Source organism: Leptosomus discolor, chromosome 21 (assembly GCF_034619465.1).
Source record: "Leptosomus discolor isolate bLepDis1 chromosome 21, bLepDis1.hap2, whole genome shotgun sequence".
NCBI lineage: Eukaryota > Metazoa > Chordata > Aves > Leptosomiformes > Leptosomidae > Leptosomus > Leptosomus discolor.
This window is the reverse complement of record NC_141411.1, coordinates 4303913-4329248: the sequence shown is the minus strand read 5'-3', so window position 1 is coordinate 4329248 and position 25336 is coordinate 4303913. Positions and strand designations below refer to the sequence as shown.

The following is a 25336-nucleotide window of genomic DNA, read 5'->3' as shown; positions in this document are numbered from 1 at the left end:
TTCTCCATGGTGCCCAGGTACCTTCCAGGGAATGCAGGGATGCTCCCAAGGGCTGTCTTACTGGGGAGGAAGGGAGAGAGGTTGTGGATTTCTCTCCGCAAAGAAGAGGCATCTGGTCCTGCTGAGCATCGGTGCCGCCAGCCTGCGGCAAGGAATCGCAGCTTTTCCCCAGCCCTCCAGTTCTTAAACACCCCTCCCATGTTCTCCACTCCGAAGGTCACGCAATGAGGCTGCTGGGCCAGACTCTGGGCTGGTGTGACTTCCCTGACCTCCAGAAACGAGTTGAAAGGATGGCTTTGGATTTTTTTTTTTGCTGCTGTTCTTTTTCTCCAAAGCAAGAGGAGTTCACTTAATTAATGGGCATGTACCAGCTCAGGGTTAGATGCCAGCATGCATCTGCATGTCTAGGTAGAGCTTCGCCAAATTCAGAGCTGTGATCTTACAGAAACTCTGTACTAAGAGCATATTCTGATTCTCTATTTACATTAGACACTGCTCCAAATTATCAGCCGTCGGTTGTGCTTTCCAGTTAGTGAGCAGGGGAGGCTTAGCTTAGCACGTTCACACTTCCCATTGGAACTGAATATGCTCTTTTAACAGGCTCCCTGACCTCTACTAAGTGTACATTTGTTGTTGCCTACGAGATTAACAGATCTCAGCACCTTGTTGCTGCTTTCTTGAATAAATCAGGAAGAGCAAGGTGAGCTGTGCCCGACGCCCTAAACAAGAAGGGCACGGCAACAAAGGGAGTGCGAAAGGAGGGGGATCCCTAAAGAAGTTTTTTCTATGTTGGGCACAGTTTAGCATCTGCAGCCTCGTGGTGGCAAGTGGCGGGGGTCCACGCCGAGCTCTCCCGCAGCCCCCTCCAGCTCCCACTTGCCGCAGGTCCCACTTCGGTGGGACCACAAAGTTTCTACCACTCCGGTATCACAGGTCTATCACAAAACCAGTGATGCACAGACAGGCTGCACGCATTCATCACTTTTTCATTATCTTTAATTAAATTTCCGTATTACGCCACAGTATTTCAGCCGTTTTCATTACTTTCTTTATAGGCGGCAGCAGGAAAAAGCAATTACTGTAAGTCACTGCCTTGCCAAAATAAATTTTCAAGTCGACACTTGGTTTTGCCTTTTTTTTAGGCTGCAAAGTATGCAAGGAACCTCCTTCCCCGGCAAATATCCCGGGGACCCAGATCCTGATCCTGCCGAAAGAGGTGGCAAAGCTCCAGCCCGCTTGGTGCCAGCTAAACGACTGTAACTTGGCAGCAATGAGAGGGATGAGGAAAACCTGTGTGTGGGGGTGGCAGGTGGCTGGGAAAGACACTTCCTTCTCCTCATAAATGTCCCTGGAATTGTCAAAACATCGGCGTAGCTTGGTCAGAGTGAGGTGCGAGGTGCTCAGCCCCCCTCTGCTTGTTCCTGAGTAGGGTCCCCAGAGGGACGAGGGCGGTGACACTGCCCGGCTTCAGATGCTGAGGCTGCTTTTGCCCTTCGCTTTCTCCATTTCTCCCTCTTTTCCCCTCTCCCGGGATGAGCAGGGCCCTTGACCTCCCCAACATGGCGGAACCAGCGCCCCTGCCTTCCCGAGGAAGCCGGGAAGCAGCGCCTTCCCTCGACCTTCTCAATATGGCGCCCCCCCCCCCCGCCGCCTTGATCTGCGGACGGAGGCGGCCGCATTTGCCCTTCCCAAGATGGCCGCCCGAGGCGGGGGTGCGGCGGGCCCCACCCAAGATGGCGGCCGCGCTTCCCTCCTCGCAGAGCGCTTCCGGTGGGGCCTGGTGTCAGCGCCGCGGCCATGGCGGAGCTGACAGACGCGGAGCTCCGGAAGGAGCTGGTAGCGCTCGGCTACCGGCCGGGGCCCATCACCGCTACCACCCGCAAGGTCTACGTCAAGAAGCTCGGCTGCCTGCGGGCCGAGGTGGCGGCGGCCAAACGCGGGGGCCGCGGAGCGCCGCCGAGCCCGGCCCGCACGCCCGCCAAGCCGCAGCAGGCCTCGCCTTCGCGGCAGCGCTCCGGCTTCAACCTCAGCCCCGTCGGGGCCGCCCGCGACAGTGAGGAGGAGGAGGAGGAGGAGGAGGAAGAGGAGGAGGAGGAGGAAGGGGGGCAGTCGCCCGCGTCCCGCTGGGGGACGTCTGGGGAGGGTGACGGGCTGTCCTGGGGGGACTCCCGGGGGTCCCCGCCGGGCCGGGGTGGAGGATTCGGCTCCAGGGCTGAGGGAAGCCTGTCCCGGGACAGCTTTGGGGGGCTGAGCTCCTCGGCGCTGCGGGGGGTGTCTGGAGAGAGAAGGGGGGGGGGCGAGGACAGGTTGGGGGTGTCCCTGGGCGGGCTTGGGGGACTGAACTACTCCTCCCAATGGGATACGTCTATAGAGAGAAGTGGGGGGTCCAGGGACAGGCAGAGGGTGTCCCTGGGTGGACTTGGGGGGCTGAACTACTCCTCCCAGTGGGATACGTCTATAGAGAGAAGTGGGGGGCTTGGGGCTGGGTCGAAGCCATCCCTGGATGGGTTTCGGGGGCAAAGCTCCACGTCCCAATGGCACACGTCTGCAGAGAGAAGGGAGGAGTCGGAGCCATCCCTGGATGGGTTTCGGGGGTCAGGCTCCTCCTCGTTGCAGTGGGGCACGTCAGCAGAGAGAAGTGGGGGGCTCAGCACTGGGTTGAGGCCGTCCCTGGACAGGTTTCGGGAGTCGAACTCCACATCCCAGTGGAGCCCATCGGCAGAGAGAAGTGGGGGGTTAGACGTCAGGGCTGGGTCGGGGACATCGCTGGATGGGGTTGGGGGGCTGGGCTCCACGTCCCCCTGGGGTACCTCCACAGGCAGGAGTTGGGGGCTCAGCTCCAAACCCCTTTCCGGCGATGACAGCGGGGGTCTGAAGTCCAGGAGCCATTGGGGCACGTCGGGAGGAGGAATCGGGGGGCAGAGCTCCCGATCTTGGTGGGAGACAGCAGGGGAAAGGAAGGGGCTCTCCTCTAACAGCTCATGGAGACGGGAAAGCGAGGTGACACCCAGCACCCACTGGGGCACCTCGGCGGGACCTGGGGGGTTGAGTCACCAGTTTGGGAGAGGGAAAGAGGATTTGGCTTCCAGCGTTCGGAAGGAGGCAGACAGGGAGCTGAACCCCAGCAGCTGGGGAAGGGGGCTGATCCGGCGGTTCCCGTGGAAGGCTACGAGCGATGCGGGTCTGTCCTCAGGGAGCTGGTGGGAAGCGTCGGGAGCAGGACAGGGAATAACCTCCCGGCGGCAGTTGTTGCGGTCAGCGCCCAAGCAGCAGACGGAAGGAAAGGGCAGAGGCCTCGAGTACTACCTCTCCCAGTTCCTTTGCTTCGCCAGCTTTGTGCTGCTGCTGATTTTTCTGGGCATCCTCATGGTGAAGATGATGGGGTCAGGCTGGCTGGACAGGAGAGAGGAGAACTGTACGTGTGCTGGTTTGATCCTGTTTTTAAACTTTATTGTTCACCTTTCTTCCCGGCTTTCCCTTTGTTACTTCCATCGCCATCACATTTATCATTCTCATTGCCGTAACCTGACATCTCTGCTCCTGTCCCCGTTTCCATCTCCCCTTGCCCATGGGAAACCTTGTTAGTCACGGAAAGTAAGTCAAGTGTGTGCTTTTTCTCAAATGAGTTTGGCCTTCGGTTCTTCAGAACCACGGGTTTTATGGAGAGTGACATTCCTGCTAGGCCAAGGATGTATTTTATGATTGTCCGTTGTGTAACATAATGTCTGTGTAATCGCCCGTTGTGTGTGTTTTTAGTGTTTGCTCAGCACGGCCTTTCGTGGCCTTTATCCTGGCCACGTGAGAAGTACAGCGGTTGAGTTGGGACTTCAAGTGTGGCAGAGCTTCGATGAGAAACGAAAAGGGGGTTCCCCGTCACCTGGTTTTTAAAGCAGAGTTCCCCAGCTAAAATAGATGGAAATACTGTCATTTCATGGCTTTGAACTGAAAGAAGAAGGGGTTTGGGGTGTGGTTGGGAAGGTGCAAGTCCTTTTAACTCCCCGCGCTGTGCCTGGAGGTGTTTGGGCACTTTGCATGGGCTGGGAAAGCTGCTTCCCGCTTTCTCAAAGTCGGAATGAGTCAGTAGTGTTTTGAAGCAAGAGATCTTGCAGCGCAGCTGCAAACTCTTTAAATTCTCGGGTGGTTCAGATTGCTGGAAAGTCCTGCGCTGGTGGCTGGTGTAGATCCAGTTGTCGGGGTGGGAGGGGGCTGTTACAGCAGAGGCCATAATCTGCAGAGCTAACGGCTCCAACTAAAAGAAATCCTCTGCTTTTGCCTTGAGGAGGCTTCATTTAAATCCCTGTTATCACTGCGATATTTCAGGTGACCGTGGCGGGCAGCGAATGCCGTTGCTGTAAGAGACGAGTGCAAAGCAGTAAGCAGAGGAGCACAAAACAGGCAATTAAAAGGAGCTATTAAAGCGTTCAGACCCCAGTTTTTACTTCCCAGCGGAACAGGGTTCATCCTTTGCACCCGGTTTATTGGTTTGGCTTTCAGTGCTGCCTGCCGGAGCAGCGCTTGGAGCACGCTGTGTGCCTAGCAAGGTGCCTCCTAGAGTGAGATTAAGAATAGCAGAATTGGGCTTTTAAGTAGAGACTTCTTTTAAAAAGGTAATTACTTTCTTGATCAAAGCTCTTGTTTTGCAGCCAGCTAACTCGCCCTCCCCTTCTCTCTCGTAGTTAATCTCTTGCCTGTGGATTGTGACAAAAGAACGGATGATGTAAGCGTATATTTATTTATCTCCAAGTATTGTGGGTAGGGGATTCTCACAGGAGAGTAATTATGCTGGGTAACTTCCACCAGTATCGGTATCACTGTAAAATTATTTGTTCTGTCGTTTTACAGAAAAAACGTGATTTCGATGAGTTGGCATTAATGGGCCAGATTAAATTAGGAGTGTATATGACACTCTGAAAGATAAAAATTTAAATTCCCAATTATGTGAATCAATTACTTTAATAGTTGCAACAGAAGTGATATTGGTTTGCAATAAAGCTGTGTTCAGCTTTAACAATACAAGATTTAATCCAGCTAATTCCCTGAACTCCATCATAAAGTGTTTGTACGGACCTCTTTCTTTTATCCCCATGTACTATTAGGAGAGAGGAAGTTCTGTGTTGGATTCAGAGCTGTGCTTGGTCTCCTGTGATGTTCTGGAGGCAAAGAATCCATCTGGGGTCGGTCGGGGGGGAGGGTGGTGGTGCAGACTGGGAGAGGGGCTGGGGGAGCCGGCGGCACTTTGGGGGGATGCGCTAGCTGGCTTTTGACTGGGAAACTGCAGATCTGCGCGGCCGGTGTGTTTAATTTGAACTGGTGGTGCGTGACTGAGCCAAGCCCCGCTGCTGGCATTTTGTGTTGGTATTTGTCGCTAGCCTGACCACTGTCCTGTTGCTGCCGGTCTGTTCATGTTTGTTACCTGTTTCTGACTTCCAGTTCTGTCAAGCCAAACAGAAGGACGTAATAATGAACGTGCTGCACGAGCTGTATAATTACTTGTCCGTACAAGCTGGTAAGTTCCAACTGTCGTTATAAAACACTTAGGAGCATTCAGCAAACTGCCCCTCCCAGCTGTCTGGGTGGGTTTTTTTTTAACCTCGCTTTGTGGAACAGTCAGTTCCACTTGAAGAGCTCTGAGAAAGTCAGGTAATGGAAAAATAGAAAAAGATGCATTTATTTTTATTCTGAATAGTGCTTAGCTAATGCACTGCTATCACTGTGCTCTTGTGGAGTGGTCTTTATTTGCACTTGATATACTGGGAATTTGGGGTAGAAATACTCAGTTTTACGCTTCTTTTCTACCAGCATCTTGAAATTGTCTTCAAGACACTCGGAGCCAGTATGTGTAAGCTGATGTGTTCTTACAAATGAAGTTAAAGCAACTTTAGTAATTGCCAGCTCTCTGCTGAAGTGTGGCAGCTGATGATGTGTGCCTTTCTTTTTTTTTCCTCAGTGCAGAGGAAGACAGGCTCTCTGAGCTGAGGAGCTAACCGAGCACAGTAGTTCAGCACAGTCTCTGCTATGTATAGAATGAGCAAATCCAGTCCATAACTAGTGCTCTGGGATGGAGAAGGCAGCTAGAAATTCAGTGTATGAGCAGAAACTTGTTCAGCGAGATGTATAGCGGTGTTAATGAGTAAAAGTGCGTGAGTGCCGTTTTCTAGATTTCAGACCTCGACGAGGCTGAAGCCTTTACATATTTAGAATTCATACTCAAGCTTCACAGAATTTCTAAACCTTTTCAAATGAGGCTTCGGCACCTGCAGAATTTCCCCCCGTTTTGCATAGTCTGAGAGCATACGTGCTGAGAGCGCATTTGGTTAGTCAACTTTCTGAGGGAAGATTTAGAAGATTTAGTTCCTCACCAGCATTTCTCTGCCTGGGTGGAAGGTAGAGCTGCGATTTAGGCGCCTTGGAAGCGTTCTGAATGCTGATCGTTAGCTCCAGCACCGCAGTGTTTGATACCTGATGGAAGGAGCCCCTCTGCAGGGCATTAGGTCAGAGAGGTGGTTATGTACTCTGCAAGGGGGAGAAACAGTATTTTTTCCTCCTTGTTCTGTGCTGAGTAGCTCACACGCTGAAGCATGAGGTTTGATTGCCCTTATCCAACCTATATGCAGTGGCTGAGCATTTTATTAATAGTCGTAATCTTATCTGCCTACACGATCAATCTTACCCTTGTAATCATTTTGCCCAGAGCTATAGCCAGTTTTAAAGGAGAGCATTTGCAGACAGTTCAGTGTGTTTCTGAACTGTTCAAGGGCTTTTTTTCAAAACGTTATTTCTATTTGACTTTTTTACCAGGTAATTTTGAATGCGGAAATCCTGAGAATCTAAAAAGCAAATGCGTTTGGGTTAGTGAAGCGAAGGATCACGTGGTGGTGAGTAGGCTGTGAACAGCTATTGTTGTAACATAGCGCTTAGTCTCTTGTAAGGCAATAAATAATAGATACTCAAGCAATTCGCCATCTGTTATACTTCCTCATCCTGTTTTTGATTCTTTCTCGTATCTCTAGCTTCCCCTTTGGCCAGTCCTGTTCTCAGCAGTTCTTTTGAAAATAATCTTCTCCTACATCTCTGATTCAGCCCCTGTAAATCTAACTTAATGGTTTGTTGTTTCACCATAGTCATCAGTCTTCTGAAACCAGAAATTTCCCTGGATTGAGGGCTGGGCAGAAGAAGGATTTTTCTATACCCCAAAGTGTCAGAAGACAGACTGCTTTGATCTAACATTCCATTTCTTTCATGGTAAACTGTCAGTAAGATTATGTCGTATTTAGTGGTTAGTCTTAACAGTCTGGGATAGTGTTATTTCACAGAGCGCTTCATGCATCATCTACTGTAGTCAGAAGACTTTAGTCCAGACAGACCCTCAGATTTAGTTCTCCTTCTTCTAGTTTGCAGAATTATGATAAGAGTTAACCTAGGGAGAGACCGTACAGAGTGAATTCTCCCACCACTGTAATGGAATAAAGTTAGTCGGTATTTTAAATGAATGGAGAACTAATCTTCTTACGGCTTCTTCCGAACAGAATATAACTGGTAGTTCCCCACAGAAGTTTGAAGCTGCCCTGCACTGGATACTAAACAGTAACAAGGATTTGGGAATATGGTAAGTGGAAGCCCACTCTGTCAAAATTAACGTTTCTCGGTGTCGGCTGATCTGGAATGTGACATCCTCTGGGGTGTGCCCTAAAAGCTCCCCTACCTTGTTAGATTTCAGCAGATCATCTGGGATTGGCTTTGTCAGTGCTTGCTGGGCCAGCTTCCAAACAAAAAGTGCAACCCTGCGGCAAAAATTGGCAACTGAGCTCATGCCTTGGGAGGCTCTTTCCCAGCCGTTGGCGCTGGGGGACACGGCGTTCGCTGTCTTGCAGATGAGGCGTGAAGGGGAGGTCAGGGCTGCTCGTGGCTGTCGGGGGTTGTGCTGTGCTTCCTTGCGGGGTGTGGAAAGGGTGGTCCTGGTGTCCTGCCCCGTGGTCCTGCGACTACAGCACGCTTCGGAAACTTGCCCGTGGAGTCGCTTTGCCCAAGAGAAACTTTTCTTCAGCGCTGTTAGAGTAGGCAGAGCGTCAGTGTTGTGTGGAGCTGCCTCCTGTGGCCAGAAGGTTGATGGGACAGCAAAGCGCTCTCTTCAGTGGGTGACATCTCCCGTGCTCTGGGAGCCTTTGGAGCAAGTCCCGATGAGGAGGAGAGGAAAATGGGTTGTTGAATGGTGTCTTCAGTGTCAGTTGTCTTTTTGGCAGCACACGCCGTACCTGTTAAAGGAATGGTCTGGCTGACTATGTAGGCTGTAGGTCAGTCGTCAGTGGGGCTGTTTTCTCTTGGGTTTCTCGGCTAGCAGTCTCTTCGGTACATGAGAAATAGCAGAAATACTGGGGTTTTTTTCAGGTAAAACATACATCATTCAGGCCATAACCTAACGAAAGACTGTTACCCAGAGTCCGCAGACATCATTATCTTCCTCGGGGAAGTGTGGGCTGCCTCCAGTCTGTGTTAACTCTGAAGTCTAACATTTCTCTGCATTGTAACATCGCTAAATGCATCTCTGATTAAATGAATTCTAGCAGTAGTAACGCTGGAGTTGGTGGGCATAGCTTGTATGAATTCCCACTGCTCGATTTTCTCGAAAAAAAAAAAAAATTTCTGCAGCTGCTCCTGTGATCTGAGGATCAGACAGTGTCTGTGGCTTTGATTATTGGTGGATGGCAAATTCCCAGGACAGGACATAGTTTCCTTAGTGGCAGGTTTGGATTTGTAGGTGGGCTGGGATCCAGAGTTTTCAAATTCATCTTTTTATACAGGAGTGCTGCTCGTGTCAGGAGCAGTGTGATACAATATACTCCCATTTTTTCTATTTTCCCAATTAACAACTCTGCCGGCTGTTCGCTGAACGGATCCGCTTTCACGAGGTCTGCGGAGCGCAGAGCGAGCGTTCGGCAGCTTAAAGACCTGCGGGTGGCATTTTTAGCAAACATTACGTGAGATTATTTTCCTAGGTGCTAGTCTGGGAGGCAGAACTGAAAATGAGCTCTGCTCTGGGTGATTCTGCTGCACACTTTAAATATTTTCATGGAATTTGGATTGTAAATAAGACAAGGGGGTGGGAAACAACTGCGTGTCTCCAGCTACTGTAGAATCCGGCAACCAAATGCAAGCTGTCAGCAGTTTGTGAGCTGTGCCACTAGTAAATTGAGAAAAACGTCTTTGTCTAATAGGTTATTCATTGCAAACATGGAATGAATTAATAGCTTAAAAAAATGAAATCCCCTTTCGTCCAGTTCCTCCGAGTCGGGTGGCTCTCACTTGGATTCCTTGATGCCTGTTGGCTACGAGTATCTAATAAGGAAACCACATCAGTGTAGATCTGTGTATGAAGAAGTGAGTTAAAAGCATATCGAATGGCACGGCAGGTGTAGAGAAGTGATTTTGCAGGAGGCTGTGCTATCGATTTTTGCCGTGGATGCTTTCTGAGGGTGTGTCCGTTCTCACTGCAGATACCGTTGATGTGTTGTCACTTTTCTAGCTAAACTGTTTATGCTCGTCTGTACTGAGGGAAACAGCACAACCTCCACAGACATTCGCAGTCTCCCTCAGCTGCTCTCTCTGCAATTGCTGATGAGTGACTCAGTAAACATTTCCATTTCTCTGTGCTGGGAGGTGGGAATCCAATTTAAAGTTTAATCTTCTGCACGCTGAGAGGTGCTGTCAAAGAGTCTGCAGAGGGAGACTTCAGTTTACCAGTGGGAGTTCCAGCCCTGCTGCCTTTTCTAAAGCCATATCCATTCCTTGCTAAGCAGCCAGTCCCAAAATGTTCTGGAAAGAGGAGCTGCAAGGATGTTGGTGTATTTTCTGTGTGGTGTACGGGACGAGTTACTGCAGCCGCAGTCTGTTGATTCTCCCGCTCTTGATTAAAGACTGCAGTTGGAGTGTTTGCTCTCTTCAGTGAAGATTTTCTGCCTCTTCCCATCAGGTTGAGAGGCAGAGACCTTTCGGAACCGGTTACCAAAGTGGAGGAGGTGTTCTGTCTCGAATCGGCCCACCCTCAGATGGGGCTCGGCTGCCGTTTCCGTCGGGCGGTGGTCACTGCCATTATGAACCTCTTCCTGTGTATCTGGAGTAAGTTGTCGTCGTCGGTGATCAGCTGCTCCCCGTGCTAGCTGTGGGGATGAACTTGTGCGCGCGCACGCGTTCTCCCAGCCGTATGAAATTACTGACAGAGGTGAAATAAATCTGCTGATGAGTTAATTTCTAATTAACCTTTGTTCGAGCAGCAGAGGGAGACCTGTAGACCTGCTCTTGTGCTGTGAGTGCTTAACACGTACTTTAAATCAGCACGCTGATGAGCTTGCTGGGTGTTCCTCAAGTACCCATGACTACCGTCTGCAAAATAAGTACGTTCACCTACGTAAAAGATTGGGTTTTTCTTTCTTTTCTTGCACTAAGCTGCAAAGCCTTCTAGCCTCTTTAGTAATGACTTGTAGCATTTCAGCATTAGAGGCTTTATTGCAATAGTCTGTCATGCCCCTGGCTGAGACAGAGGTCTCGCTGAGCGAGGTGATAACGAGAGATGAGTGTTGACTAGAAGAGTTTATAATCTCGCCGGACAAGGTGGAGGTGAAAGGGGATAGTTATGTTTATTGTAGAGCCTGAGATACTAAAGTTAGCTCATGTTGTAACGGGGGCATTTGTCAATGCTAACCCTTCAATATAGACCTCCTGAATTCCGGGCTGGTGCTGGAGCCCCAGGCTTTATTTCCTTATCAAGCAGCTATCTTCGGAGCAGTGAAGCTTGACAGTCTTCCTAAGTGATTATTGTGGGGGAGGCCTCTAGCAAAGAGATAGCTCTGGGACTTAGAGAATTGAAGCCCTGCGGTTGTGCGGAGGTTTCTGGTGGCGGGGGGGAAGGGGGAACTCTGTGATGAGCCCTTCCGACCACCTCTTCCCACATCCCTGTGTGCTCTCCTGCTGCAGGTGGTGTCAGTACCGAGGTTTTTGGAGGGCACACACCTGCACTGGTGAACAGAACGAATGGCTTGGATTTGGTTCTGAGCAGGCCTGGGTAGCTGGGAGTGAAAGCTGCCTCTGGGGAGAGGCAGTGTCAGAAATAAAACTGCTAGCATCCAGCAAGTACACGTCTGTCAGTTATTGAATTCCGTTTGTTTTTATTCTCCTAGGTCTGATAACTCTTTGGGGGATCCTGATCTTCCTTAGGTATCGCTGGCGGAAGATGGAGGAAGAGGAACAAGCCATGTACGAAATGGTGAAGAAGATCATAGGTAGAATCCAGTAGCTCTGTAAATGCAAGTAGCCCTGTTCTCCTCTCTGCCGTGTTGAGATCTCTCTCTCTTTTGTCCTCCCGCCCTCCAGCTGTTGTCCAGGACCACTATAAGGAATGGGAACGGAATTTGGAGCGTTACCCCTACGTCGGCATTTTCCACGTTCGGGACAGCCTCATCCCCCCTCAAAGCAGGTAAGCTGGAGTTGGGTCATTAAGGAGGGCTGTCAGCACCGTGTTATTCAGCTCAGCTGAAAAACGCAGTTACGGGGCAACAGACCATGAGCAGAGAATTGATGGGAAGCTGGACTGCAAGAAGAGTGTGTCTGGCCTTTCAGTTCCTAAAGGATTTTGACATAACTCAGGCTATGTCTTAACCTGCTGCAGATTAATGTGACAGTCCCGGGGCTGATATTTTGTGCAGTCACACAGGTGTATTGCCGTTGTTCTATCAAACAGTAATTGGATTTTGTTTTGCTTGGGCATGGAGCATCTGGTTTTCTCTCCTTCATCTGAAGTGCGTAGCATGCTACCCACCCCCCTTCTCCGCCGTCGTGCCTTATGCTCCCACAAGTGCTGTGCTTTTCGGAACAAACCTTCCCATGAATGGAACGGGGCGTCGGGAGGCTCTTCTTGAGGTGGTTGTGTATGTTGCTGCCTGGAAAGTTACCAGTTTGAGTGGGGAAGCTTGAAAGGGAGATACAGCGAGATGGCTGGGTTTGGTGCTTTTTCAGAAAGGAATTGCGGTGGAGAGAGTTGCTGCGTGGGTGGTGGGGCCAGAGGGCTGCAGCCTGGCTCTCGGTGGCTTATGTGCCCCTTGTTCCATCGCTGCAGGAACGTTTCTTGCGTTTTGGTTAAGTGGAGCTGCCCTGTTCTGACAGCACAGAACGCGACGTGTGCTGCAAAGCCTTAAACATCCTCACTCTGTCGGCCACAAAACTCCTTCTCCTACCAGGGGTAACTTCAGCTGTTTTGAGCGGAGCTCTCTGTGTGGTGCCCCGCTGGTTCGCAGCGGGGGTGAACTTCAGTTTGTCCTCCCTGGTCTGAGGTCTCTCTGCGGGCAGGAAGGGTGAGGGCCGTTTGCTCATCGAGTTCCTTCGCTATACGAATCAAGCTTGAAATTCAGGGCAGCCGTCGATTCCTGGTGCTGACAGAGGGTCTTGTCTTCCCCGCCAAGGCAGGACCTGTGTTCTTGTGTCCTGGCCTGAAATCCCCCCCTCAACCAGAACTGTGATTTAATCTCCTTTAGTGCCTGCACAGGGAACAGGAGACAGCTAGCGGTAGCTTGATCAGCAGCCCCAATTGCTGTAAGCAGGAAAGCACAATGAGGACAAGATTCTAATTTATTTTCTTGTTTCTTGCAGAAAAAAAATGAAGCGGGTCTGGGAGCGAGCTGTGGACTTTCTGGCTTCCAACGAGTCACGGATTCAGACAGAGTCGCACCGAGTCGCAGGAGAAGATATGCTCGTGTGGAGATGGACTCAGCCGTCTTACGTCTCAGATTCAGAGCACTGAAGAGGAGCAGAAGTTGAGCAAGTGTTGATACGGACCTCTGCGAGGGGACAGTCCCTTCTCGGGTGGTGGGAAAGAGCAGGTCACGGTCCTAATCTCCTAGGGTTGGGGGTTGCACTTCTCTGTTTGCTCTTCTTTCTGAAAATCTTCACACACAAAAATTATTCAGGGCAATAATGTTGGCTTGGGAAGGAGATGGGCTTGAGCTGGTGGGAAGCTAGAAGTGCACCAAAGTTAGCCTTCCAGCAGATGTCTGGCTTCCATAGGCCAGCAAACCTAGAACAACTTTTTAAAAAGAAAAAGAAAAAGAAAAAAAAAAAAAGAAGAAAATCAAACATACCTACTATCGAGGGGCTTAGGAGCTCTCTGATAAAGCTTCGGTGTTTAAAATTTGACCTCAATTCTTCAAAGGCCAACTGGTGGCAACGTCCATCAGGGAATGTGTTTAGAGAAGATTAACATTTCCCATGGAAACATTAGGGTGGCAGTTCAGATGCATTTTGTTAGAATTTGTTTCTGTCAGTACCGAGACAGCGGTGAAAGCACTTGGTGCTTCCTAGCGAGGAAAATGTTTGTGTCGGCTTCACCCTTTAAAAACGGGGGAGAGGGGGGGGGGAAACGTCAGGTGAAGGTGGTCCTAGAGGGAGGGCAGTCTGATGTGCCTTGGTGGTTTGGGCTGGGCTGGAGGACTGGTTGTGACCCTGTTACCCATTTTAAGTCTGCAGTCTGTGTGCTTTATGATTCCTGGGGCGGGGTGGGGGGGGTGGGGGGATAGGGGTGGAAAATAAAGGATATAGGAAGCTTCAGAAAGCGCTTTCTTGTGGCTGCAGCCAAAGGGACTGCTTCATGGGCTATTAAAGAGCAGCTTTGGAAAGGCTTTTAGGGCTGAATGTACATGTTTATCCTGGGCAGCTGCAATGTGTGTGCTGTGTGTCAGAGCAGAGATGTACCCTGTGTGGAGTGTCACTCTGGGGATTGCCACGTCGCCGTTCCTGCAGCCTCATGATAGGTACGGGGAGCAACGCTCAATCCTCTGTTCGTGCTGCAGGCATCGTATTTTGTATCTGTCATCATTTGGTTACTTAAAATTTCTTTTTTATGTCCGGCAAATGAGTGTTTGTTTCAAAGAAAATCGCACCAGTGTGTGGCAGTTTAGGCTAGGCAGAGATGCTGCTAATCTGCTCTTCCCAATATTGTAAAACAGCTGTCCAGCTCGCACCAAGACAGCAGGGACCAAATTCATTTTTGGCACAAGCTAGTAAAACCTGCAGGGGGAAGCCAGCGTCGATCTGAACCAGGGGATGTCGTTCTCCTGAGCACCACGGCCACAGGAGATGCTCGCGCTCGTCCTGGGCGCACGGAGAGCTTCCTCTCCAGGCTCCGGGGGGCTTAGGGTGGCGGCCGAAGCCCTGCTCCCCGCTTTGCAGGCTCCTGATGCCACGTGCAAGGTGGGTTCCTTGTGCCAGTCCCTGCTCCCCTCCCGGGATAAAGTCTGCGCTGCTCCAGCCCGCGGCTGGCTTTGGTGGAGTTTCCCGCCTCTGCACCCCGCGGGCTGCTGCGGAGGGAACTACAGAGGCTCCTTACGTACCTCCTGCTGGTGGTCTCGACCAGAACGAGCGGAGAGAGCAGATTTCTCCAGGAGCAAAACACAGGGAGGTCGTTCCCATTACGTGGGAAGTATCCTGTGTGGAGTTGACTCTTACCCCGTATTATTTTCTTCTTGGTTGCAAAGGTAGGGTGTTTGAACAGAAGAGGAGGCTCCGCAGCTGTCTTCAAGACGATGACCAGCTTCTTCCACTATTAGTAAAATAGGGGATAAAGTGAAGGCAGCCTTGATTCTTCTAAAACGTTGTAGCAAGATCGTCACTGCTGCCGCAGAAATCTTTGCAAACACCAGTGCCTACATTCTTAAGCTTTTTTACAATATTTATGGGGTTTGGGTTAGCTTTTTTTTTTTTTTTTTTTTAACCGTCCAAATCCAGAAGTGAAGAGTCAGGCATTGCAGTCATCTTTTTGTATTAACTTGGTTTTTGTAGAATAAATTTCACTGGCTTGGTGCTGTTTATATGTTCAGTTTAGCTCTGTAAATCAATATATGAAATAAATTTATTACAAATGATTTGTTCCCTCCGTTTTTATTGAGGAGTCACAGATTGTTCCAAGTGCTTTCGCTCAGGCAGGTCAAATAGATCCCGCTCCGCAGCGCTCACGGTTTCGAAGAACAAGGCTGAAGATGGCGTGGGGGTTGCGTGGCAGCCGAACGAGGCAACGGGGGTCCTCGTGAAGCTGAGAAAACTCACTAACAACTCAGTGTTCTCCAGCAGGGATTCTTTATTGCGGCGCCGGGCAGCACGGGGGATGGCTCCTTCCATCTGTGCGTGCCCAAGCGTTAGGATGCTTGCCTTATATTTCCAGCTTTCATGTTTATTCATTACATTTCTAAGAAAAGGTTGGGTTATTCTAATTATTTCATTAACATAAGTTCCTCCCATAGTCCCGCCTCAGTCCACCCAAGTTACGCCCCCGTCGGGGGTCCTTGGTGGTCGTTGGGGCTGAAGGTCCGAGTCTTCCTCAGGGTTGAACTTTTGAGCTTGTCCTGTGGCGCCTGCCCTGCACCATCCTGGGGCTTTTCCAATTCGCAGAACCAGCTCTCGCTCCCTGCCCTCCCTATCTCCTGCTCAGTCTTCTGTGTTCCTTGAGCCCCACAGTCTGACTGGAGGATCCCACCTGGTGTCCTTCGCTTGGTGGATTCTGCTTCATTCTTATCTTTAAAGTGTTAGTTAGTCCACAATGGATCTGTGCGTAATGGTTAGTACAAATCAGCCTCCCTCCCGATCTCTAAAGGCTGATCAGCAGCACTTTTCTAAAAGCCAGTTTTCTAAAAGCCAGTTTTCTAAAAGCCAGTTTTCTAAGCCATTCTTCATTAGACTCGGGGTGCTCTCGGCGCAATGGCCAGCAGTCCGGAGTGCCTGGCTGCGAATTGAATCCGTGTTCTGGCAACAGCGGGCGTTAAGCCGAGCTGTGTCCGGAGAGCGGTTGGCTTGTTCAGCTGTGTTTTGTAGAGACTGACAGCTTGGAGGGTTGGGAAACTGTAAATAGTCATTTAGCAGGTTGATCGGCATTCCTGTGGCCCATAATAAACCAGTTATTTAAAGCGGGGAACGGGATGGTGCAATAAGCCTGGTAACTGAGTGAGGGTGCCTCGAGCTCCGTGTGTTTCGAGAGACGGATCCCTCACACGTTGGGTGTCTGAAGTCAACAACTGCGGCAGGAAATCCTGATGCTGGGCCAAGCTGCTGATCCGGCGTGTTGTGGCATCCTCTGGCCATGGCTAGCTCGCCGCCTTTTTTGGGAAGTGAAGTGCCAGGTGATGGTCTAGGAAGACCGGGAAGTAATGAGGGAAGTGTTGGATACGGTGCTGGAGTGGGGTGGTTGTCCCTGCCTGCCCTTGCTCCTGGGCTGTTGGTTGTCACGGGGCGCATCGCTTCCCTCCCTGTGTCCCGAGGGTTAATACGCTTTAAGTTAGAAAGCCCTGTAAAAGGGGGGATATTTGTGTCAAGGGAAGAGGCAAAAAGTCAAGTCTTGGACTATTTACGAGATCTCCAAGGCTGCCTGGTGAGCAGAAAACATATAAGCGCATCTTGACGGCAAGTCTGAGTTGTCCTTAGGGTCCATTTCCTTGAGTATTTTCAGTTCCGCTCACCTGAGTGTCGGTGACTCAGAACTTTGTGCTACCACGAGTTTCGACTTCTCCAAAGTCTACTCCTGAAACGGCACGAGTAGTCCATGAATCATCGTTGTGTAACTTCTGTGGACACGGCTGACTCACTCCTGTTTGGTTAGAGAAATGTTTAATTGATCTGGTAATGTAGGTCTGGATGACAAAGGGGGAGGTTCCCACCGGCGCAGGACGAGGTTGGCTCCGTGGCGGCCCTGGCAGCCGGTGGGAGCTGGGTACCTCCTCTGTGGCGTTGCGTTGTTGCGAAGGTATGGGAACGGAGAGGGAAGCAAGGCTGAACCTGCATTCCTGTTCAGATGCTTCTACCCGGGCTGGGTTGCTAAGTTACAGCTGAGATATATTCAAGGTTAGCAAATAGTCCTCACTTCGGCATAATTACATGTGCCAGAGGATGTTTGCTTTTAACCGAGGTGCCATGATGTTTTCTGCGATAGTCTTCCCCCCGTGCCCCTTCTTTCATTTGCTGTCTTGAGAGAGGAGAAGACTCAGTTTCGTGCCACGCTCGCTGCCAGGCTCCTGCTTGCTCTGTACAAACTGTATTGATAATCCCTGTGCTATCAGCAGTTTTCCCAGAACCCCAGGTCCCTTCAAAGAAGAGGAATAGCTGGGTTCTTCATCCCCCTGCCCCGCTGTCCTTACAACTTGTGTTTGCTCAACCAGAGCTGCTAACATCCCCCTCCCGTTTTCTTGCAAAATATTTTCTATAAATAAATTCTCCAACGGTGGGCTGATAAAGCCATCGCATCCCCTTACTGTCAGAAAGGAAAAGATGTACCAACAAGGCATCTAAAACAAAATTTGCCCTTTATCTTTTCATTTCCTGCTTCCATTTAAAGCCTTTCACATTAAATGTTTTGTCTCCTGCTGACATGACAGCTGATGCTGCGCCTTATTTATGGGGCGCAGAGTCAGGGCGCTCTGCCAGTTCTCCTGGAAACATCCACGTGAACCGGGGAAGAAGCAGCACGGCCAGCGAGTCCTGCCCGAAGGCGCCTCCCTCCGGCACGGCCCCTGTCCGAAGCAATCACTCCCTAAACGCTTGCCCTGGGATTTCCACCGTGACTTCGTTCAACCTTTAAAGAACGGCCTCCAGGTGAGCGTTGCCCAAAGGTTTTTGCTCCCGTTAACGAACGGACCCTCGCTACAGCAGAGCGCGAGGTGACAGGCCCGTCCCCACCTCCCTACCCCTCGGGGGGCTGCCCGCAGCTGCAGAGCAGACCCCCAACGCGGGGCCCAGACCTCTGTGCGAACCCCAAAGCGGTGCGTGATTTTGGAGGGAACGCTTCTGTAAGGCTGGTGAGGGGCTGATGCGAAGCCCACGGGTGTCTTCGAACGGGCTCTCCCAAACGAGGAGATGCCTGGTGGGTTGTGGAAACCTTCCTTGGCGGCTCTCCCAAACGTTGGGTGGTGGAAACCTTGCTTGGCTTCGAGCTCTCCTCACCCAGGGGCAGAGCATGGGGTCTGCGCTGCGGGAGCCCCCCACGCTCCCCCTTCCCCAGCTCCTGGGTGAGCAGCAGCTGCCTGGGGACACGCTTTCGGGTGGCAGGAGGACACCGGAGCCTCCGCTGATCTGGTCTCTGACAGAGGAGACCGCCTGCCCTGTATCACTTTCCAGTGACCTGCTGTAAGGCCAGGTTCAGTGTTTACATCCCAGCTCCAAAACAGCTCGCGGCATCCAAACAGCAACAGCAGAGGAAAACACCCTGGGGTGGCGAGGAGCTGCTGGCTGGGGGCCCGGAGCAGGGCTGGGCTCGCAGGGTGCAGCTGAGCCACTTCCATGTAAAAATGCCCAGAAACGGGTCCTGGGGACGTCCCCGTGCTCCCTCTGGGAGAGCGGCTCCTGCTTTGCTCCCAGCTGGTGTCCCAAAGGCGCCACCGGCAGCAAGGACGCTTCGACAAGGGGTTACGTGTCGTTGCCAGCCGGCGGGTGAGGCTCCAGCACCCAGCAGCAGCATGAAGGGCATTCCCAGCCCTGGGGCTGGCTCAGGGCGAGGGAGAGACCCAGCATGGCTGTCCTGGTGTCACTGTGCCACCCCGTCTGGCACCGCTGCCTATCTGGGGAGAGAGCGGTGAATGAAACAGCAGCAAAGACTTAAGGATGGTCCAAAACCTTTGGAGGTGGAAAGGAGGGAAACCTGCACTGTTGGCCTCTGTGCAGGAAAGGGAAAGGATGGGCACAGGGCAGCAGGGGCAGCGTCAGCTCCCTGCGTGCCCTCAGCAGTTTCTGCTCTTTTTCTTTAACCTCCGAGGCAATCCTCAGTCACAGTTTTATTCCAGCTCTCCCGCCGATATAAATTTAGTCCTTTTAACATGAGAAGGGCCCTGCACAGGTCACATCAGGCTGAGGCTCGGGGGTGCTGAGGTTACCCGGGAGCTGGGGACCAGGCAGCCCTGGCTCACTCGAGGCTTGGCTTTTACGGATGACAGCGTGCCCACCCTGCCCCGAGCCCACACCGGACTGGGAGAGGTTTGGAGCCGGGACCGAGGCTGCAGCTTGCAGGCTAGCCAAGGGTAATAATATCTTTGTGCCCGTAATTAGTTCCTAATTAGCATAGTTTTAATATGAGACAGGGTTGCTCTCCCCTTAGAGTGCTCTGCTTTTTACAAGAGGCTGAGTAATTGCCTCTGCGGCTCTGCGGCCGTTCGGCAGCCGCAATCAGCCCGGCTGCCTGCGCAGGGACCCTGCAGCCGCTCACGGGCTCGGGCATCCTCCGTGCGCTCGTTTTAGCGGAGCGGTAACTGCAAAGGACACGTCTCCCGGCCCGGCAATACGCCTGCCATAAAAATGAGATTGCTTCAATTAACGCATGCATTAAAAATACATACGATATCCAGCAGGACGGGCCCCTGCAAAGGTGGTGACGTGCTGCAGCAGCCGGACGGTGCTGGGCTCCCTGGGGCCGCAGGGCAAACCTGGGCGCTCGGTTCTGCCTCTCGCTGAGCCCAGGGGAGCCCCCCAGCATGGGCCTGGCCCCCTCCTACCAGCTCAGTAGTGATTAGGTTTAAAGCCTGACGTGTTGGGGACTGCGCATCGGCTCGGCTTCTCTTTTCAGGGGCTTTTATGTGCTGTGGTGTGTGAAGGACAGAATAAGGGACGTCAGGACCTGCTGCTTGCCTGTGCCACCCTCGTGATGGGCACGGCAAGGGGGAGCTGGCTTGCAGACCTGCCCTGCCCCATCTGTCCTGGAAAAGGAGGAGGAAATGCCAAGACCAGCTTGCCTCAGGGGACAGGATAAAGAAGCAGATGCTGGGAACCAGCATGTTCCCGCCGCTGGGGTGGTGCGTGACGCTGAGCTGTGGCCCATGGGCGCCCCGTCCTGCGATGCTGAGCCCTTTCTGGGCACACGGGAGAGCAGGCGGTGCCTGCAGCCGTCGCCCTTGGCTTGCTGAAAGGCAAGAGGTGCTTCAGCCCTGGGACAGCTCTGGGCTGTGTCACCTGCACCCCTGTCCCAGGAGAACCAGGGGGTTTGGTGGTGAGCCCAGCAGGGACCACAGCCCAGCTGGGATGGAGGAGGTAGCAGCTGGGTCTGGGTTTGCACCAGCGTCCCGCAGGTCTGGGCTGGCCCTTCCTCGCTCTTTAACGGCACCTAAACCCACCGAAAACCTCCGTCTCTCACCAGGGATACGTTACCAGGCGCGAGTTCTCCCCAACCCCCCAGCAGTGACGTTTAAGGATAACCTATAGCTCAGCTGTTCGGCCGAGGGGATGCGATCAGGGATGACGTGGTGCTGAGGAGGAGGATGGGAGCTTGTTCCTCACAGCGGAGCAAGGCACCCCAGCCGGAAGGCGGTGAGGTACCTTGGGGGAATTTACACCCCGAGTTTTGGATGCATTTTGCTGAGATTGGCTGATGGGTTTGGAAGTTGTCGGTGGGGGATGTACACGGCTGGCCTCGCAGAGTGCCCATGTCAGCTGCCCTTCCTTCAGAAACCAAGCTTTTTTAAAAAAAAAAAGAAAAAGAACCACTTTCCTAAACTAAAATACCAGCATAAAGCAAAGTGAAGTCAGGGCTTGGGAATCAGGGTCTGTGTTTCATCCTTGTCTTTAATCTCGGCCTCTGCCCCCGACCATCCGTTCGATCCCTCTGGTCTTTGTAAGCCTGTTTTCTCCCCTCCAGTTAGTGAGAATTACCACATCCATCGATCGTTATCTCAACAGTGAGATTTTCTTCCCAACCTCCTGCCGTTTGGCTGCAAAGCCCTCCCAGCGCTTTCCCCATCGCGGCCCACGGGGGCCCCAGGTGGGCACGGGTTTGCCAATGTCCTCAAGTTATGATGGGGGGTGAGAGCGGGCACCACCCCCTGCTTCTCCCAGGGGATGCCCGGACTGCGTGTGCTGTTGATCTCCTAAAGAACACACGGATCCTGTCTTCTTGGGATGCGTGGGGCTGGCACGGCATGTCCCGAGCACGGCTGCCCTCGGCACGCACCAGAGAGGACACTTGGAGGGGGTCTGGAGCGGGCTGGGGAGCACGCACTGTCCTTGTCTCGTTGGAGGAGACAATTCGGCCCTGGCAGGAAGCTCCCTGGGACTTTTCCATTCCCCCAGCGGTCCCAAAGCACTGGGGTGTCATTTTTCCCTGCAGGAGGCTGTTGGCAGGGTTGGGGCTGGGTGACTGCGGGCTCTGCTGCCTGACCCACACCTCTGCTGCCCGGCTTCGGGCAAACCGCGCTCTCGCCCCGTGCCTTGCCCTCCTTGCCATAAATAGCTTTTCCTTGCCAAAAAGACCGGTGAGTCAGTCTGTCCGGCAGCATCCCAGCCCCTCTTACCCCCTCCCTCCAGCGATGGCCGCCCCTCTGCCCTCCCCTGCGTCGCCCCAGCACGTTCCCCCCGCACAGGGAGCAAACAGCCGGCGGGTTTCTCTGCTGGGAGCTCCGGGGAGCCGGTGTCCGTCCTGCTCCCACCGCCAGTCCCCTGCCCTGTCCCGCAGGGAGGTGATAAACACTGGTGGAGCTCGCCCAGGGGGGCTTCTGCAGGTGGTGCAGTGGAAAACAGACCAGAAAAAAAAAAGCAACAGTTGTTTTCCTGGAGAGACGATTGCACAAGGGAGCGGGAGCGTGGCCACGCTTTCTGGAAAGCTTAACGCACGACTGGTGCCGTCTCCCTCCATCCTTAACCCTCTTGCGCACGTGGCTTTGTTTTCCTTTAACACCCAAGGGTGTCTCTTCCCCCCTTTAAAGCTCAGCTGTCAGCTGGACATACCAGGCGCCTGCCAGCACCGACGGCAGCAGTCAGGTGATGGCCCAAATGTCCACGGGCTCCCCCCGCTCCCTCATTTCTCACACTCGAGCCACGCCGAGAAGCAGCCAGAAACCCAGCCCGGGCAGCACCCCAAGGCCCCGCTCACCACCGAGCCCAGAGCAGCCGCAGAAACCCAGCAGGTGAGGTCCAGGGTGGCTTCGGCATCGGCGCCATCCGCCTTCCAGGGCAGGGTGAACAAGCGCTTGATTTTGGAGAGGCTCCGAGCGCGGCCACGGCTTGTGGGAAGGGATGGGAGCGAGGGGGGACAGCTGGCACCCGGGGCACGGGGGTGGTGCAAACCCCGGGGTCTGCCAAAAACGAGCCTGGAGGCTTTCAGTTCTTTGTCACGCTTGTGGCATTGCTGGAAAGCACCGGGCCGGTCAGCAGAGGGGCAGCTGGTGTTTGGGGGCGTGAAAGGCAGAAATTAGGCAGGTAGGTGGTGGCACTATGTCCCCCTGTCCCACGGCACTGCTGGCAGCCCCAGGCTCGCTACTGTGGTCCAAAGGCACATCCCCGTGTCCTGCTGGGAAGCCCAGCCCTCGCCAGCCCCATTGCTGCCCCACGCCAGCCCCAGATAACGCGACTCCCACCCCTCCCCATCGATCCTGCTGCTTCCCGCAAAGCTGCCCAATAAATCCTTCGGTGCAGCAAACCGAATCCTTGCATCGTCTCCGTGAGGGATGTGGGGACCAGTCATCAACTTTGCAGACATCATTTTCTTTCGGGAAAGGAAACACAAGATAAAAGAGCAGAGGATTTCTGCACGTCAGGATTTATGGCAGGATGCTTAGAGCCGGGTTGCTTGCAGAGAGCTGAGCTTTGCTCTCCCGGCATGGTGCTGCCCTGCAACTATTTCAGCCTTTGGCTGTAGTCAAGGGAAGAGCAGGAAAGGCAGATTTGAAGGTTCATTGAGGGATTCAGCCGCTTGTCTGCTGGTGTGAACAGCCCGCGTCTGCTTCAAGCCCTGCCGGGAGGGGCGCTGAGCTGGAACCGGTAGGATTTTCCCTGTGGCCAAGGCGTTGGGGAGCTTGGAGGCACGAGGCCAAAGACCAAAGGGAAATGGGGCAACTGGGTTTCGCCCGCACCTTGCGCTTGGGCTGGGCTGGGGCTCGGTGCAGGAGCTGGCTTTGATTTCAGGTCAGCTACGGACATGGAGATCTCTTCAAATTAACAGCTATGGTCCTGTCTTGCCTTTTAATGAAGAAAAAAAAAAAAAAAAAAATTAGCAGCCCTCTGCAGCGCTTGAAACCCGACTTTGCAGCAGGGCGCTTTGGGATGCTTTGGGGAGCTGGGTCCCCCCAAGGGGAAGGTGCTGACCACGATACGCAAGACAGGGATCCTGCTCTGACGGAGCACTTGTTTTTAAAGTCATTTTGCTTTTTCACATTCCAAAGTCTTTCTGCCAAGAGGACCCCAGCTGTTTACAAGGCACAGGCTTCCTCCTAGGGCTGGGCTGTCTGCTCTTTGCCCCCCCCCCATGGCAGAGTTCTGCTTGGGATGGGGATGGAGTAGGCACTAATTAAAGGTTAGAGACCAGCCTGGCAGGTCCTCGTTACACAGACGTGACTGTTAGAAACGCAAAAGCCTGTCTCAGGCCAGATGCTGCTGCGATGCTGGAAGGGAAGGTGGTATGTTCTGAGAGTCACCGCGGAGATGCAGGAGCTTTAAAGTACCTTGGTTTTGTTGTTGTTTTTTTTTTTTTTTCTGGAGAGGGGGGTTTTCTTATTTTCCTTCCCCAATATTTTCTGGCTCTTCATCTGCAGTGCCAGGGTTGTTTGTTGGTTTGGGGTTTTTTTTAGCTAGGGGCAAAATAGTGAAGGCTTCTGGTTTTGGTTTTGAGGACACATTTCTATCTGTAATTCCACGTAATTTTAGTGGCGTAAATATCTTTTAGCATTCGCGATAACTTGAGCCAGCAGACGTGATTTATTTCGAGAGTGTCTTGTTTCAGAGGAGCTCAGAGCAGCGCAGTAAGTGCAGCAACATTCAGCTGCTCCGAATGGACGAGCTGCTTCAGAACAAAAACTAAATGAAAAGAGCCCCTTTCCCCTACTGCAAATCTTTCTCCGAGTTTTGCTTAAGAGAAAACAACAAGAGCTGTATCAAATGGTGGGCCTTTCCCCCCGCAACTCTCTTCACAACGCCAAGGTTGCCAGAATTGCGAGTGTGTTCTGTCAGCTGAGTTTCAGCCTTGGACTGTCTTTGAAGCAATAAAAACTGGACTGAAATCATGTTGCTCTCTCTGCTCCAAAGAGGTGTTAAGACAAATCCACTTGCTTTTTGCTTTTCTCCTTTTTTTTTCTTAAGGAGGCGGGGGCAGAAAAACCCGAACCCACAACAAACCCACAGCTTTCAAGGGAGAAATCCTCTTCAAAAGTTGCCGCAACTTAACAAAACGCTAAATGCTTTTATTAACTTCTAGAAAAGCTCTGAAGAGCGGCTTTCTTCCCCGGCTGAAAGGCACTTGTCTAAGTGGCCTGGCTTTGTTCCTTCGCTGGTGCGGGCTGGTAATTGTAGAGTAGAAAATCCTCTCCACAGGAATAGGAAAATGGGGGGGAAGGAAAAAAAACCCCCACCTTGGGGGAAGGTAAAGGAGCAGCCCCGTGTGTTCTGGAGGTAAGAGTGTTTCTTCTCTGCCTTCAACCCACTTCATCCCACTCCTCCAGGTGAAAAACAAAATGGGCACCTGCGCCGAGTGCTCGTTTGCTCGGTGGTTTAATTGCAGCAGGAGGAGGGTGAAGGGGAAATTTCAGCAGCAGAGCTTTGGCTCTGTGTTGCAGGATGAGGAATACGCTGCGGTTTAGTGGTTAAAGCTCCCAGGTTGGGCCGTAAGCGCTGGCTCTGGAGGAGAGGCTGAGCCTGCCCTCCTTGCAGAGCCCCGGGAGCTGCCTGGCTGCTGGTGATGGGAAACCCCAGGTTTACTCCTGGTGTGAGCAGGGAGGTACCACCATCCCTCTGCTCTTCGGTGTCTCCTGGGTAAGGAGGGGGTGATGGTGCTGCCCCGGTCCCAGCAAGGCTTGGGCTTGGCAGAGGTGGTGTCACTCATCCAGCAACACATCCTGGAGGCTTTGCTAGAGAGAAATGGATCTTCCACAGACATTATTATCTACTGCATTGGGGTTTTGCTAGCAAAAATAGGATGCAAAACTCCCCAAGCTATGCTGAAGCTGGAGGAACAAGGAGAAAGTCACCCGTGCTAACAGGGGCAGGCAAACCAGGGCTCTGCACACCCCTCTGTGAGGGCTGCAGGACCAGACTTCAAGAGGATCAGGTGGTTTTTTTCCCTTCTTCCCTTTTAGTTTGGGGTCTGGAGTGCCTTCCTCTGATTTTACTGCCTCGATGGGATGAAGCCAGACTGCTTCTGCAGTGTATGTATTAGCTCAGCTGCCTTTTGTCTTCCTCCGTGGCTATGGGAGTCCCATCACAGCAAGAGCCTCCATGGGCTTCTTGCAAAGAATGAAGTGAAGGAGTGGGTGTTGCTGGGTGCTTGCAAGAGAAACCAAAGCAGCACCGGACAGATGTGGTCCACGTCTGTACTTGTCCTACCTTGCTGTTTTAGAGCCAGGACTCG

General features: G+C 52.5%; 1 protein-coding gene across 4 annotated transcripts; it reads left to right on the top strand.

Moving 5' to 3' along the window:
- The first annotated feature begins 1797 nt into the window (after positions 1-1797).
- On the top strand, positions 1798-13523 carry LEMD2 (LEM domain nuclear envelope protein 2). Of its 4 annotated transcripts, none has more exons than XM_086476560.1 (11): positions 1798-2384; positions 2559-3181; positions 3221-3415; positions 4677-4717; positions 5431-5506; positions 6799-6875; positions 7527-7606; positions 9968-10113; positions 11172-11273; positions 11365-11467; positions 12637-13523. In XM_086476560.1, exons 1-11 carry the CDS (start codon positions 1798-1800, stop codon positions 12785-12787), a joined length of 2181 nt encoding a protein of 726 aa, XP_086332686.1. In that variant the 3' UTR covers positions 12788-13523. The 4 variants fall into 4 exon arrangements, with proteins under 4 accessions (XP_086332686.1, XP_086332685.1, XP_086332684.1 ...); XM_086476559.1 differs by having other exon boundaries at positions 1798-2405; positions 2523-3181; XM_086476558.1 differs by having other exon boundaries at positions 1798-2570; positions 2652-3415.
- The last annotated feature ends 11813 nt before the right edge of the window (positions 13524-25336 follow it).